Source organism: Prionailurus bengalensis, chromosome B1 (assembly GCF_016509475.1).
Source record: "Prionailurus bengalensis isolate Pbe53 chromosome B1, Fcat_Pben_1.1_paternal_pri, whole genome shotgun sequence".
Lineage (NCBI taxonomy): Eukaryota > Metazoa > Chordata > Mammalia > Carnivora > Felidae > Prionailurus > Prionailurus bengalensis.
The window spans coordinates 49,244,244-49,261,538 of record NC_057344.1 but is presented as its reverse complement, the minus strand read 5'-3'; the positions used below and the strand labels follow the sequence as shown (position 1 = coordinate 49,261,538).

Sequence of the window (17,295 nt, the reverse complement as noted above, 5' to 3'; positions counted from 1 at the left end):
AAATGGTACTTCTCTCTGCCTGATGACAGTATGGTTTGAAAATGGAGAAGCTGGAGCACAGAGATGCATTGATCTGTTCACAGTCACACAACTCGCAAATGTCCTTAAACCCAGGCAAGGCAGTCTGGCTCCGGAGTCTGTGCTCTTGACATCCACAGTCTCTCTGTATTCCTGCCCCCTCCTAAGAGAATTGCTATTTCTCTACACCCTTGCCAACTGACTAGCTTTTTAATATTTAACAATCTGATAAGGAAAAAGTAATTCTTACTAATGAGATTGAGTGTATTTTCATGTTTACTGTCTGCATTTCTTAACCTTTAAAACTACCTGCTAAATCATTTGCCCATTTTTCTTTGGGTTGCTTGCTTTTCTTAGTGATTTCTAGTGCTTGCCCTTATGACCGACTTACTTGTACTCATTTCAGTGACTGACCCCGAGGCCTGTTACATTGGCACCGAGCCTTGGAAACCCAAGGAAGCTTTGGAAGAGAATGGTATTATTACTGACAAGGCAGACATATTTGCCTTTGGCCTGACTCTGTGGGAAATGATGACTTTATCTATTCCACACATTAATCTTCCAGATGATGATGATGATGATGAAGGTATAACCACATATTTTTTTTTAATATAAATCCCAGTCTCTTCAGTTTGAACTAAAGATTAGCTTATAAAATTATATTTTATCTATTACATTGAAATTTAAAACAGATGTTTGATTTAGTGGTAGTGGCATGAGATGTGGATTATATTACTACTGACTAACTTGGTGCTATCTCAGTTTACTCTCATATAAATGAGTTGTAGGTTAATTGATAATAGGGAGATAAATTGAGAAAATCCTACAGAGCAAAACATTTCCTTAAAAGTTCCTCTTGTCTTGTGGTAGGGCCCCTCCCTAAGGAAATAAAAAACAAAACAAAACCAAAAAACCTCAAGGCAACCTGGCTGCATGCATATGTGATAACATCCCTCATGACCTTGTAACATTGAGACCACTTAATCAGACTGCATGTTTGTGTGTTCGGGTACGAGCCCCACTGAGCCGTGCCAGCACGAATAAAGTTGCTTCCTGGAAAGAAAAGCCTCTGTGTCACGACTCTGTGTGAGAATCCTGCCACTACAGTCTAAGGAAAAGATTGGAAAGCTATCACAGTAAGAGGGTGGGGGGTTGTAACCTATAAACCGTGACAGTATCTAATCTTCACCACGGCAGGATAATTGAAGAGATGGCCTGTGCATACTGAAAACATAGTGGACGAGGAGTTCTTGTTTCGGGAGGGTGAGTTTGAGCAGTTGCTAAGCTTTTCCTGACTTAAAAGTTATTTTGTTTGTTTCAATCTCCAACGCCTTCACGAGCAGATAAAACTTTTGATGAAAGTGACTTTGATGATGAAGCCTACTATGCAGCTTTGGGGACGAGGCCACCCGTTAATATGGAAGAGCTGGATGAAACGTACCAGAAAGTAATTGAACTCTTCTCCGTATGCACTAATGAAGACCCTAAGGATCGCCCTTCTGCCGCACACATCGTGGAAGCTTTGGAAATGGATGTCCAGTGATCACCTCATATTCATGACTGATGAGCTTTCCAGATGGCTCATGTGTATAACTGTTCTGTTTACTGTAATACATTATATAGTTACTGTGGTAATCCATAGTTATTAGACTTTTTGGAAGTGGCCTTAGGACCGTAGCACCTAGTTAACACTTGAACAGTTACAGTATTTCTTAACATGCTTATGATGATAAGCATTTGAGATTGTAGTAGGTTTTCTAGAAAGTTTAAGAAACTAGCTACTCAAATATTTGGATTTGTACATACATACAGATTTAAAACACTAGCAGTAATAAAATGCTGTAAACTGTATGTCTAACATTGATTTGGAGTGACCATCACTTTTATTAATGTTTCTCACATATTCTTTATTTTTAATGGATCTGTTGAAAGCACTTTGCGCAGTACAACTTAAGTCTACTTTTGCTTATCTTTTAAACCATTAACCTTTTTGCTGGCCTTTTTGGGCTGATGTACTCCTTATTAAATATGGTCACTGGAAGCCAAGAGAAATGGCTCAAAAGACTAGCTCCTTGGGTATTTCCAGACGTTTTTGGTTAAGGCTTGTTTTGTGCTCTTGGGTCTCCCCCGATCTTTGGCTTTTGCTTTATTTATTAAATGTATTTTCTGTATTGAGATCCCTTTTTTATTTTTTGTTTAATAATCTATACCTTAAGCATATCACAGTTCTGGTGTAAAAATAATAAAACTCTAATAGAATGATATAGAATAAAGGAGACTGTAGTTACCAGAAGGTGTCTTGTTTTAGATTTCATTAATTTGAGTGTCATTAGGTGTGTTGAGTGAATGTGGTAGGTTTGTTTCTCTCTTGTGGCCTCATTTGTTAATCTGAAATGAAGGTGATGATTTGGATCAGCATCTTCCATCTGTGTGCCACAGAAGCCACCTGGGAATTTTTAGTTAATGAATTGTCCCTGTGACTCCAGGTGATACACCTAGACTTGACTGTGGGAAGCGATGTGGAGAAACGGGAACCCTCTTGCATTGTTGGTGGGAATGCAAACTGGTGCAGCCGCTCTGGAAAACAGTGTGGAGGTTCCTCAAAAAATTACAAATAGATCTACCCTATGACCCAGCAATAGCACAGCTAGGAATTTACCCAAGAGATACAGGAGTGCTGATGCATAGGGGCACTTGTACCCCAGTGTTTATAGCAGCACTCTCAACAATAGCCAAATTATGGAAAGAGCCTAAATGTCCATCAACTGATGAATGGATAAAGAAGATGTGGCATATATATACAATGGAATATTACTTGGTGATCAAAAAGAATGAAATCTTGCCATCTGCAACAACATGGACGGAGCTGAAAGGTATGCTAAGTGAAATAAGTCAGAGAAAGATCATGTTTTCACTCATGTGGATCTTAAGGAACTTAACAGAAGACCATGGGGGAAGGGAAGAAAAAAAAAGTTACAAGCAGGGAGGGAGACAAACCGTAAGAGACTCTTAAATACAGAGGACAAACTGAGGGTGGTGGGGGAGAGGGGGAAATGGGTGATGGGCATTGAGGAGGGCAGTTGTTGGGATGAGCACTGGGTGTTGTATGTAAGCGATGAACCGTGGGAATCTACCCCCAAAAACCAAGAGCACACTTTACACACTGTATGTTAGCCAATTTGGCAATCTTTTTTTTTTTTTTTTTTTAATCCCCTTGGGGGGGTCCTGGATGGCTCAGTCGGTTAAGCATTCAACTCTTGGTTTCAATTCAGGTCATGATCTCATGGCTTCATGGGTTTGAGCCCTGCATCGGGCTCTGTGCTGGCAGTGCAGAGCCTGCTTGGGGTTTTCTGTCCCTTTCTCTGCCCCTCCCCAACTTGTACTGTCTCTGTCTCTCTCAAAATAAATAAATAAACTTAAAAAATAATTACTGTCAGGGCGCCTGGGTGGCTCAGTCAGTTAAGCAGCCAACTCTTGGTTTTGGCTCAAGTCATGATCTCTCGGTTCATGAGCTCGAGTCCCAAGTCAGGCTCTGCACTGACAGCAGGGAGCCTGTTTGGGATTCTCTCTCCCAATCTCTCTGACCCTCCCCACCTCACACCGGCTCTCTCAAAGAAATAAACTTAAAAAAAAAAAAAAACTGAAAGCTGACTTCTAGAAAAATCTGAACAGTTTTGCACCCTGATATTTAGTTACCCTCACTTTGACTTATATGTGATTTCATTCTTAATAGGTCTGCTAAGCTCAGAAGGCAGTGTCTCTCTTGGTCCATTCTCCTGAATTACAGCTCAGGGATACTTTTTATCCCTGAGAAATTTGTGTCCACTTCCTACAGTTGGAATATCTAAATGGGAACAAACTAATGCCCAAGGACCGCACATTGACCGGGCTTGTCGATGGCAGGCACTGCAAAATGATCCCGCATGCTTTCCATCTTGTGTCTGAATAGAGCCTTGAAGTCCTCAACACGGAGTTGCAGAAAATTTGCTACCAACTGTAAGAACATTTTTTATTCTTATTCTGGAACTTGTTCTTTAAGTCTCAGATGTTGCCTTCCTTTTGGCCATTTGCCTCATTCTCAGAAAAGTAATGTGACTGGTTTGAGGATACAGTGGGACTAATCTTTTTGCTGTATTAATTGTAATTAATTATAGTTAGCAAATAAACAGGCTCCTCTCAAGTAGCTTTCTCAATTCCTAGAAAATCTCCCTTTGCTATCAGTGTAAGGCCTCCAAGAGCCTATTTACATCTCTAGAAAATGGAGACAGGGGCGCCTGGGTGGCTCAGTCGGTTAAGCGTCCGACTTCAGCTCGGGTCATGATCTCACAGTTCATGGGTTCAAGCCCCGTGTTAGGTTCTGCACTGCCAGCTTGAAGCCTGGAGCCTGCTTTGGATTCTGTGTCTCCCTGTCTGTTTCTCCCCTGCTTGTGCTTGTGCTTGCGCTCTCTCTCTCAAAAAGAAAATGGGGATAAGTAGCTGCTCAGGAAATGTTGAGGATTATTTATTGCCTCCTGGTTCCTACTTTAATCGACAATTTGCTGATTGAAATTAGAGATTTATAAATAAAATACTATATATAGGGGTGTCTATGTGGCTCAGTCCATTTAGTGTCTGACTCTTGATTTTGTCTCAGGTTATGATCTCACAGTTGTGAGATTGAGCCCCGAGTTTGGATCTGCTCTGGGTGTGAAGCCTGCTTGGGATTCTCTCTCTCCCTTTCCCTCTGCCCTCTGTGCATGTGCTCTCAAAAAAAGCAAAAAAAAAAAAAAAAAAAAATATATATATATATATATATATATATAAACAAACTTGTGGGATACAGCTGAAATTGTGATTATAGAGATTTATGATCTTTTTTGTTTTTAAAGTGTATTGAGAGAGACAGCATGAGCAGGGAGAGGCAGAGAGAGAATTCCAAGCAGGCTCCACACCCAGCAAGGAACCTGATGCGGAGCTTGATCCCATGGATTATATCATGACCTGAGCCAAAATCAAGAGATGCTTAACTGACTGAGCCACCCAGGTGCCCCGAGATATATGGTCTTAAATGCTATTGAAACCTGAAAAATTGGTGAGCTAAGAATATAAGAAAAAGTAAAACTCCCTTCCAAAAGAAAGAAAGAAAGAAGTGTAAATTTAAAGACAAAACCTACCATAGAAAATGGAGAAATCTATAATGGATAGGATCAACAATGCCAAAAGTTGTTTTTGAAAATACGAATAAAATTTATAAGCCTAATAAGCCTTAGCAAGAGTCATCTAGAGAGTAAAAGAAAAAAAAAGCATCATAAATGAAAAAAGGAAACAGTGCATCTCCTATAGATACCCAATCGCTCTCATGAACAGATGACGAAAATCCTAAACAAAATAGTAGTAAACCAAAGCCAGTAACATAAAAAACCTCAGGGCCAAGTTGAGATTATTTCAGCAAGACTAGGTTGACTTAAGAACAATGCAATCACCATATTCACCCAATGAAGAAAAATCAGTTACCTCCAAAGAAAAATTTTGATAAAATCCAGCATTAAATGTTTAAAAGCCTCTTAGAAAAACAAATGCCTCTTAGAAACCTAGGAATAGAGAGGAGCTTCCTTAACATAAGAGTGTATATCTAACAAGCTATGGTAAACATTTTATAGTTGCTATGGATTAGAAAGTTTGTCCCTCTGAAATTCATGTTGAAGCCTAATCCCTAATGTGATGGGAGGGGGCGCCTTTGGGGGGTGATTATGAAGGCGGAGCCCTCAGGAGAGGGATTAGTATCCCTGACAGAGAGAGGAGCGCTGCCTTGTGAGGATACAGCAAGGACACCGCAAGCAAGGCAGGAAGCGGGCCCTCACCAGGTCCTGGATCTGCCAGTGCCTTGAAATTGGACTTGACTCGGGAACCAACCAGAGAGCTAAATTGTTAAGCCACCCAGTCTATGGTATTTCATGAAAATGGTATTTTCATGAAAAATGAAATGAGACATTACTTCAAAACTGAAAACCCAGGGGCACCTGACTGGCTCACGTCAGTTAAGCATCTGACTCTTGATTTCAGCTCAGGTCATGATCTCACGGTTCTTGGGATCAAGCCCCGTGTCTGGCTCTGCATTGGGTGTGGTGCCTGCTTGGGATTCTCCCCACCCCCACCCCCTCGCTCGCACATGCGTGCAAGCTCTCAAAATAAACTTAAAAAAAAAAAACCCCAACAACCTGAAAATCCAAAAATAATCTGCAAATGAATCTTTAGAATTAAATAAATTTAGAAAGGCTGCTGAACCGAAGATCAATATGGAAGTCTGTTGTGTTTTATCAGCAAATGAAACTTTAACAATCTTATTTCCAGTGGTTTCAAAGAAAGTATCAAATGCTTTAAGAGTAAATCCTAAAAAATTACATAACTACACTGAAAACCCCAAATTGCTGAGAAACTAAATGGGGAAATACACCAGAAAAATATATCTTTTACATTCAGTCCTCCCAGACGGATCTGTAGATGTGATGCAATTCCAGTAAAATCCCAACAGATTTTTTTTTTGAATTGGTGATGGCTTTTTGAGGATCTTAAACCGATTGTAAACTGTACATGCAAATGCAAAGGATCAAGAATAGACAAAATACTCCCGGAGAGAAAAAAGGTGGAAGAATTTACAATACCAACTTCAGGAATCTGATAACACAATGTGGTACTAGTGTAAGGATGACCAGCGAGGCTAGAGGGAATAAACAGGCAGAAAGAGACCCATACGTTGGACGCAGTTTATCACAAAGGTAGCATATAATGGCAAAGGTAGCAATGCTTATCAACAGTAGTATAAATTATGGTATTTTTTTAAACATTCATTTTTGAGAAAGAGCATGAGTGGAGGAGGAGCAGAGGGAGAGGGAGACACAGAACCTGAAGCAGGCTCCAGGCTCTGAGCTGTCAGCACAGAGCCTGATGTGGGGCTCGAACTCAAGGACCGCGAGATCACAACCTGAGCCAAAGTCGGACGCTCAACCAACTGAGCCACTCAGCCATCCCAATAAATTATGGTATATTCTTTTAATGGAATATACAACCATGAAAATGGGTGTCAACTAGACAGAATAACATGGATGCATCTTGACAACATATTCAATTTATATTAAGCTCAAAACCAGACGAAACTTTTAGACACCAAAGGTAGTTATATTTGGGGAAAATGATGATTAAAGAGAATGTGAGGAGGACTCTGGGCAGCTGGCAGTGTTTTACTTTTTTGACCTGGGTAGTAATTATGAAGGCGTTGATAATGGAGATGTCCATTTTAGCTTTACAGGAAAACCGCAAAGAGAATTCCCATATACCCTACACCTAGCCTCCCCTATTACCCACGTCTTACATTAGTATACTTGTCACAATTAACATCCCAATGAGCCAATACTGACACACGAAGGTATACTTGATTCAGATTTATTTTGCCCTTCTGTGCCGGGACCCTGCGTTACATTTAGCTGTCGTGTCTCTGTGGCTATGATAATTTATCAGGCTTTCCTTGTTTTTTGTTTTTTGAAGCTTTTAATTTTTTTTTAGAGCAATTTTAAGTTCACAGCAAAATCAGAGGAAGCAGAGATTTACCACACAAACCCTTTGCCCCTCACATGCATGGCCCCCCACTACCAACATCCCACCACTAGGGACACTTGTTGCAACTGATGAACCTACGTTGACAAATCGAGTTTTTTACTCTTGGTGTTGTCCGTTCTATGGGTTTGGACAACGTTAGAGATGGACTTGTTACAGTATCCTGCACAGTACTTTCCCTGCCCTCAAAGTCCCGTGCCCCACCTAGTTATCCTCCACTCCCCTCGAACTCCTGAGCTTCTCACGGTCTCCAGTTTTGTCTTTTCCAGATTATCATACAGTGGGAATCATACAGTCTGCAGCCTTTTCACATTGGCTTCTTTCACTCAGTAATATTAAGTTTCCTATGTGCCTTTTTGTGGCTGACACCTTGGTTGCCTCCAAGTTTTGGCAATTATGAATAAAGCTGCTATAAACATCCAGTGTGCAGGTTTTTGTGTTGGCTATATTTTCAGTGATTGGTTTTTGGAATCAAGGAGCATGTACTGTTTTTATAATCACAAAAATACAGAATGAAAATCAATACATTTGGTTGTATAAAAAAATAGACAAAGAGAATATTGAGAAGAATTTTAATTGATTCATCACAAAAGCACTGAGCAAGCAAAATAATGTTAATAAAAATTTTTAAATAAAATATTTAAAACAAAAACAGCAGTGCAGAAAACAGCATTAAAATGTTTGCAAAATTACATCTTAACACTTCCATATTCTTTCTGGAATGCAGGCTTTTAAATTTTGGAAACATGTTGTTACCTTACAGGCAAATAAAAGAATGCACGTGAACAGATTCTACCAAGTTATAACCTGGAAAACTACTTCCCTAGCATCTTACCACCAGACAGCAGTTAAGTGATTTTTAGAATCAAAACAATATGAGTAATTCTTTGCTCTTCAAAGAAAGTATCCAAGAATTATACTAGAAAAATGTGTGCATATGGAGGTGTACTTACATAATGTTATCACGAGTTCTCCGGCCTAGATATATTCATTTACTAACCTCAGTTATATTACTATAAAATAGTAATAGTTATACTACTATTCATTTTGTCACCACCTTCGCCAGATGTCTCAGAACAAGATGTATTTTAAACATGCAAAAATATTAAAAATGTAACCATATGAATCATCTAAACGAAATGGGCATCTATTGTGTTAATGACATCAATCCCCAGTAACAAGTGTACTAAAGATTAGTACAGTTAGCATTTTCATACTGAAATGAATGAAATGACAATAGTGCAATTACTACGGTTAATTTTAATTGGATCTGATGACAAGTATGTCTTGATTGATATGATTTGCAAAAAGATTAAAACATTAAGCTACAGAATTCTGTTCTACATCAAAGGATATGGAAATTTTGCTCATTCTTTATTTACCATAAAGATGGGAAAGCCCTATTACAAATTAAAAATTCGAAACACTTTCTAAATATTTTGAAACTCAGTTGCTACAGCCAATACCTATAAACTAAAAATTTTGTGTACAGAATTTGGGAATTACCATTAAAGATTGGGCATGGAAATTATTTGCCTATCTTTAAATTTTATTTGCTTCTGATGGGGCATGAGGTAATCCCTGTGCAAAAGTGTGCTTCATAAGAGAGAAATGGTCACATTTCTGTGGAAACCACCTTGCTTTGTCAATGTTTTGATGAAGGAGGCATGTCATTTTCCAGTTAGAGCTATCAAGTTTCATAATTAAGGATTCCAATGCTAGTCAGTATATATTATCCAAAGACTTTTCCTTTTTTTGAGTCCCCAGATACTTTTCAACAAATTTATCCCTCACTTTTTGATTCATAAGAAATAAAACTAATACAGGTTTATGTGTATATATGTGTGTCTTAGTATTTTTATTTTGGTATCTATTAAATAGTTCCTATTATAGGATATGGGGCTGTCTGAAATCGTCCACACAGTAACTGTTCTATAGTAGAGACTGGCTTTAACTATTAAAATTATATACAAGGAAATTAGGGGTGTTGCAGTATTTGGTTGCAAATAACTTGCCATCTGGTGTTGGGTCAGAAAATGCTATTTCATCAGTCTTGAGAAAACAGCCAAACATGAAGCAATTCCTAAAAAAGAGGAAAAGACAATTTAACAATGGAACTAATTTAAAATTCTGATTAAACGTTAGCATACGTATTTTAAAGCAGTCCAAATATATAATTTTGATCTCTTTAAGCACTTTTTTTTTGGTTTATTTATTTTGAGAGAGAGAGTATACGGGAGGGTCAGAGAGAGAGGGAGAGAGAAAGAGAAAGAAAGGAGATGAAGACAAAAGAGTTAAGACAACTACATGCAATGTGATCTACACAGGAAAAAGAAATGCTATGACGGACACGGAGACACACGACAAAACTGATATATGGACCATACAGTAGAGGAAAGCATTACATCAACACTAAATACCCGGTATTTGATAACTCAAGTATGCTTACATGAGGAAGGATCTTTGGACTTAAGAAATACACGCTGAAGTACGAGGGACTAAAGGGGCGTAATATACATACCTTACCTGTAAATAATTCAAGAAGAAAGTAAATGTTAAAACTTGATGAATTTGGGCAAGGGTAAATAAGGGCTTCTTTTTCTATTCTTGCACTTTTTTATAGGTTTTATTTATTTTTGAGAGCGAGAGCGAGAACGAGAGAGAGAGAGAGAGGCAGAACACAAGCAGGGAGGGGCAGAGGGAGAGGGAGACACAGAATCCGAAGCAGGCTCCAGGCTCCGAGCAGTCAGCACTGAGCCCAACACAGGCCTTGAACTCATCTACTGTGAGGTCATGACCTGAGCCAAAGTTGGACACTTAACCAACTGAGCCACCCAGGCACCCCACAGGTTTGAAATTTTAAAAATATAAAATTAAAGATTGGATTCAATTAGAAGTTAAGATTTAAGTATATGGTATACTATATAATTTCACACAAAGTTTATGGCTGAATTTACTAGAATCCAAAGCAAAATACTGGTTTGATTAAATAGAGCTTACTGTCTCACTTATAAAGTGACATCAGTTATAGAAAGAACATGAGATCTGTGGGTTTGAGTCCTAACTCTGTCCTTTCACTAGCCTGTGTAAATGTGTACTAATAATCCCTGGTGAGCCTCTGTTGCTTCTTATGTAAAACAACTAGGGGCGATATTCTACCTTTGTAAGGATTTAAACATATGTTGCCTGTACAAACCAGAGAGAATGAAGCCTAAGGCCCCTCTACAGGATAGCTGCCACTTATGTTACCTGTATTTCAACTCACAGATGTGAGAAGAGATGTGTTCGTTCTCAGATGCATGTGTTTTTATTTTTCCTTTAAGGGAAACTTCTGCTTATAGATAACCTACTTACTGCCTTAGTACCCAGCGTATGATCTACACTCATCACTACCTGAGAGCATATCAGGAATGCAGAATCTCAGGCCCCACTCCAACCTACTCAATCACACCTGCATTTTAACAAGATCCTCAGGTGATTCATATGCACTTTCAAGTTTGAGAAGCATTGGACTACTGCCTGGTGGAACTAGGTTAGATACTGGTATTTCCCATGCCAAATTTGTATCTCTTAGTATAAAATATTTAACATAAAATATAAAAAATAGAGGTACTTCGGGGCACCTGCGTGGCTCAGTTGGTTAAGCATCTGACTTCGGCTCAGGTCAAGATCTCGCAGTTCACAAGTTTAAGCCCCCACATCGGGCTCTGTGCTGACAATTCAGAGCCTGGAACCTGCTTCCGATTCTGTGTCTCCCTCTCTCTTTGCCCCTCCCCCGCTCATGCGCGCGCGCGCTCTCTCTCTCTCTCTCTCTCTCTCAAAATAAACATTCAAAAAAATAGAGATTTTCATAATTAACTATCAAATAAAATCATTATAGACACTAATTCTCACTACTCCCCTTTATAAGGTATGTGCAGGTGACTAGGATTATGGCCCAACACTGGATCCCACAGCGGTCTTGGGTGTTCTTTCCTAAAAAGCGTACAGGACTCACAAGGCTAGATCACTCCTGAAACTATGGTCCCTGGATTGCAACCTGTTCTCTTAAGTATACAGGTCGAGAGAGTAAGTGTTGTGAAACGAAACTCATCCATCCAACCTAGATCAGGTATATTAACAAGCAAGTAAGTCATATCATTAACAGTTAAGTGAGTATGAAGTGGTATCTCATTATGGTTTTGGTTTGCGAATCCTTGGTGGCAGCCATGTGTATTTCAAAGAACTGTGTATTGGAATCCTTTGCCCATCTTTAATTGGGCCATTTGTCTTTTTATTGTTGTATAGGAAGAGTTCTTTTATATATACTGGTTATACTGGACTCTTATTAGATGAATTTCTCCCATTTTGTGGGTTACATTTAGTTAGATTTATAAGTCTTCATCAATTACCGAGTCACACAGTAGTCAATGAACAATGAATGTACAATTTCTGTAGTTTTTTTAAGCCTGTATTTTGTTTGTATAAATTATATTTATTGCAATGTTAAATTTCACATCTGCTGAATCTAATAAAAATGGGGACTTGTATGTCTCATTTTTTTATTTTGTTTTCCTATTTCATTTTCTAGCAATTCATTTTCATTTTATTAAAGTGTTGCTCTGCAATTAAACTAGTCTTTCACCACAGGTGGTTTAATAAGCACTGGGCTACAGTGTTTCACATTTGGAATGTTGTGCCCTAAACTGAGTACATCTAGTGTATTTGTTTGTTTTCCAGTGCCATTGCTGGCCTTAACCTGACTTTGGCAGTATTTAAACAGAAGTGTCTTTATAACATCGTTCCCTTTGACTCATAAACCAGGAAAGGTTCTGGGAAAGCCAGTCTGGGTCTAGATCCATTTTATTTTATTTTATTTCTTACCTGAGAGTATCCACCAGTCGTCTTGCAATGCGCTTTCTTCGTTTCAGTCTAAAGACCCAGATTCTACTTATTCCACAGACTGCAGGTTCTGGTACATCTGAACATTGCCAAGCCCGATGACATTCTTTAGAGCTTGGACCCATTGGTTCGGACAGGACACGGAAGGCCTACAATGATAATACAGACGCATCTAGAGCTAATAGTACAGTTGAGTTCACATTTCTTTGTAAAAAATAGTACAGTTGAGTTCACATTCCTCAAACAAGACTTAAGTATCTAAAATTAATCTTATTACCTTCACCAAAAATGTTAAAATTCTCATACTTCCTAGATTCTTATCCACTTATAGTCACACAATGCATGGGGGCACCTGGATGGCTCAGTCGGTTAAGCATCCAACTCTTGATTTTGGCTCAGGTCATGAGATCAAGCCCCGCATTGGGCTTTGTGCTGTCAGGGCAGAACCTGCTTGGGACTCTCTCTCCCTCTCTCTACCTCTCCCCCGTGTGCAAGCTCCCTCCCTCTCTCTTTCTCTGAAAATAAATAAATATGGTCACACAATGCTTAAAAAAATACTGGTGTTGAGATATTCCCATATTCCAATGGATTACATACCATTATGGAACTTCCTTCTTCTATTGATTAAAAAATTATAAAAATCAGACTCTTACTTTTAATATAGTACATAAACTTCTCCCATTCTCTCCAGTCTAAACTGCATTTATTTATGATATCCTAAAAAAAATGGTAACACTAAAGATTTTTGCATATTAACTATGAAATCTGGGTGGTATTTAAGGATCTTTAAAATAGTACAGAGGATCCATGTATCCTTCATCTGGCTTCCTCCAATGATTATATATTCTATAGGTGCAGTACAATACCAAAACCAAGGGTTTAACATAGGTATAATGTTTGCATATATTCCCATGTCATGGAACAACTTATCACATCTGTATCCATAACCAGCATACAGAGCTACTGGATCATCTCAAGGATCTTTCTCTTGTTGTCTCTGTGTAATAATGTCCACCTTTTCCCTCAACCATCTCTAAGCTCTGGCAACCTCAATCTATTCTCTAACTCTATAATTCTGTTATTTTGAGGATGTCATATAAATGGCAGCATACATCATGTGGTCTTTGGAGATTGGCTTGTTTCAGTAGCACAATGCCCTTGACGTCTGTCCAAGTTGTTGCATATATCAACAGTTTGTTCCTTTTTATTGCTGACTAATATTCCATTGAATGGATGTACCAGTTTGAGTGATCATTCACCTACTGAAGAACAGTTTCTTTGTTTCTAGGCTTTGACCACTACCAAAAAAGCTGCTATAAACTTTCAGGAATGGGCTTTTGTGTAGAGTAGGTTTTCATTTCTCTGGGATAACCAGAAGTAGGACTGCTAGGTCATATAAATGTAGGATTAGTTTTTTAAGAAACTGTCAAACATTTTGTAGTCCTAACATTTTATGTTCTCTCCAACAATATCTAAAAGATCTAGTTTTCCCTGCAGCCTTGCCAGCATTTGATATTGTCACTATTTTTTACCTTTTTTTGAGAGACAGAGAGGAAGAGAGAGAATCTTAAGCAGGTTCCACACTCAGCATGGAGTCCAATATGGGGCTCCATCCCATAACCCTGAGATTGTGACAAGAGCCAAAATCAAGAGTCAGACACTCAACCGACTGAGCCACCCAGGTGCCTTGTCACTATTTTTTAATATAGCTGCTCTGATAGGTGGGTACTTAAGTTTTAACTACCATCAAGAAAACACTGCTCTTGAAATACGAAAAAGTAGAAGAGAATATATGTTATTTAGCTATATTTGCTTATTATCACTACATAAATAGTCTACTTCTTTAGAATAAAAGGCCAAATTGACTACTAATACAAACCAGCTGCTTTTCTCTCCAGCTTCTGATAAACACACGAGGGACACTATATTGTGTGTGTGTGTGTGTGTGTGTGTGTGTGTGTGTGTATACATATATATATATATATGTATGTATATATGTATGTATATGTATATGTATATATGGTGAAAAAAGAGAAAATAAGGAAGAGTAATAAAGATAGTAGAAATGAGGGGAGAAAGGGAACCACTTACACAAAGGTAAAAAATTTATGCTAGTATCATTTTCAGATGTATTGAGAAATCAAATATTTTTAAAAGGAAGGAGACCTAAGTGTGGGATCCTATAAAGTCAGGTAAAAAGAACACCTCTGAACTATAATTCTCCTTAGCTAAAGATTATACTATAAGCTCCTTGAAGGCAAAAACTCTCTCTATTCTAGAAAAAAAAGCTGGCAACCTTTTTCTGTAAAGGGCCAAGTTATAAATATTTTAGGTTCACTGGGCCATGTGATCTGTTATACCTGTTACAAAAACAACCAGATAATATGGAAATAAATTAGCATATCTCTGTTCTAATGAAACTTTATAAAACAAGTGGTGGGCCACACATGGCCCAGGCGCTGAAGTTTGCCAACTCCTCTTCCAGAACATTGCTCATTAGTACCTAAAATAGATTCTAATTAAGGGACAATAATTATTTTGCCAAATATATTAACCTGCACTAAGCCACATCCTCAATATCTGGGCTCTACAGATTTGCTTATTTAAAATCACTAGTCCAGGTATGGAAATGACTACATGAACACAGGACAGACTTACTAATCCTGCTTTTTATATATGGCAAAATACCAAATATAATAGAAATAAATGACTTCAATTATCTATATGGTCCAGGATACTTTAGCAGGGGAAAATGTCATCAATGGTAGCATTTTTTTATTATTATTATTTTTTAAGTGTATTTATTTATTTTAAGAGAGAGAGAGAGAGAAAGAGGGAGGGAGGGAGGGAATGAGCAGGGGTGGGGCAGAGAGAGGAGAGACAGAATCCCAAGCAGGCTCCACACTGTCAGCGCAGAGCCCGGTGCGGGGCTTGAACTCACAAACCACGAGATCATGACCCGAGCCAAAACCAAGAGTTGGACACTTAGCCAACTGAGCCACCCAGGCACCCCATCAATGGTAGCATTCTTAACTGCTTATTGAAGTCTTCACCCAATTACTTTATTTTGCTCACACATTATGCCAATGATTTAAAAGACATATACCACACCTGTTTGATGGGCTCTGCAATTAAACACCCAACTACTCTCTTTTCATCAGATATGAAGAGAAGAGTCTTGGTTTTGTTTGGATATCTGGGAACAACTTGGTGGAAGCCCAATTCGTTATCAACAAGTTCCTGGACATCTTCTACCTAATGATGTTAAAAAACAAAAGAGATTAATTTGTTTTAAAAAGAACACAAACTATATATACATTTATGTACAGAAAATGTGTACCTTTTACTTCTATTTCCTAAATTTGCACACCCCCAAAATTATTTTACTACTGATGCATGTATCTGCCACTTTGAAAACAGAGTTTGAAAATCCTATTTTAAAGAGCACTTTCAGCAGAAAGAAATGCAGATGCCTAGGGGGAGTAAGGGGTGGGAAGTGCCAAAACAGATTTTATTTCAGCTTTATTCAATGTGCACTGAATACATCCAGCCCATGAGACACGCAGTAACAACATAAGAAAGAGACTCTGGGGTCATTAATTTCTCAATACTGAAAAATTTAGTTTATCTTTCACAAGTGAAGACGAAGGTAAAAGATAAGCAATAGAGCCTTATCTTTTCTCTTAAATCTTTGACTGTCACTTCATCTTGTAATTCTAAATTTAGTTTTGTATAAACCACTATGAATTTGACGCCTACATGAAAACCAGAATCACCAGAATGAATTAGCTATCAGCAAAGGGGTTTTACACTTCAACATGGGTTGAATTCTTGGTGAGAGGAGAGGGAGTAGGAGAACAAGGATTAAGAAACTAATGTTCCATACCTTTCTGATAGCATAACTCGGATCATGTGGCAGGACCAACAAAATTTTCCCATCCCAAAACTGTGCTACTATACGTTCTTTTTTCCAGCCCTGACGAAAGAAAAAAAACTCAGTTTAATCTGAAGAGAGAGAAAACACACACACACACACACACACACACACACACACAAAACCATTAAACAATTTGGTCTAGAGAGGACAAAAAGATGAACAATGAATGATGCGAAAAAGGACAAAATCTGACTAAAGGAATGTGGGAAGGGAAGTAAAAGATGCCTGAAATAAAGTACCTGTCCTCAAGAGACTGACTGACACCCTACATGCTGGGAGACATTTATATTATCTACTATAAAATAATGGAAAGTCAATTAAGAGGACTTCATAAGAATATAGAGAAAAAATGATGAATTATTAGGAGTGGGAAGGTAGAAGAGGGCTAGGATAAGCAGAGGTTTAATAAACCACACTAAAAATATTATAGAAAAAAAAAAAGAAATGCATTTGAATAACAGGTAGAACATAAAGGACAACAGGATGCATTATACTAGAAAGGTGCTTGATGAAAAGGTGGAACCTCTCCTTTCAGAAAAGAAAAAGCCTGGAGAAATCACAGAAAAGCGGTTTTTCTAACCCTATCTACAAAGAATACTCCTACTAACGTGAGGAGGTATGGGGAAGTAGGGTCTCCTCAAGTCTTTGAGTTTTATATCCTAATTGTGCAGCTCCGCTCAAAAGGCTAGAATTAAGGATGAAGGGTGTTCACTCAACCTAGAACAACACTTATATCAGGATAGAAAGTCTGATATGGCACTTTTATTAAAAGTTAGCTTTTGGGGCGCCTGGGTGGCTCAGTCAGTTAAACATCTAACTTTGGCTCAGGTCATGATCTCGCAGTTCGTGGGTTCAAGCCCCATGTTGGG

The 17,295-nt window shown here is 38.4% G+C and overlaps 2 protein-coding genes across 4 annotated transcripts in view; one reads left to right on the top strand and one right to left on the bottom strand.

The window, feature by feature from the left end:
* PBK (PDZ binding kinase) overlaps positions 1 to 2,311 on the top strand; it is a 30,108-nt gene extending 27,797 nt beyond the window's left edge. For 2 of the 3 annotated variants that reach the window (XM_043564811.1, XM_043564801.1), the window contains exons 7-8: positions 425 to 604; positions 1,362 to 2,311. In XM_043564811.1, the coding sequence (XP_043420746.1) occupies positions 425 to 604; positions 1,362 to 1,561 (380 nt within the window). In that variant the 3' untranslated portion in view covers positions 1,562 to 2,311. The remainder of the gene's footprint in view (positions 1 to 424; positions 605 to 1,361) is intronic. The other variant, XM_043564817.1, reaches the window with a different exon arrangement.
* A 5,855-nt stretch (positions 2,312 to 8,166) lies between these two features.
* ESCO2 (establishment of sister chromatid cohesion N-acetyltransferase 2) overlaps positions 8,167 to 17,295 on the bottom strand; it is a 29,347-nt gene continuing 20,218 nt past the window's right edge. The window contains exons 8-11 of the mRNA XM_043564791.1: positions 16,376 to 16,465; positions 15,601 to 15,744; positions 12,472 to 12,638; positions 8,167 to 9,691 (exon numbers count right to left, since the gene is read on the bottom strand). Of these exons, the coding sequence (XP_043420726.1) occupies positions 9,559 to 9,691; positions 12,472 to 12,638; positions 15,601 to 15,744; positions 16,376 to 16,465 (534 nt within the window). The 3' untranslated portion in view covers positions 8,167 to 9,558. The remainder of the gene's footprint in view (positions 9,692 to 12,471; positions 12,639 to 15,600; positions 15,745 to 16,375; positions 16,466 to 17,295) is intronic.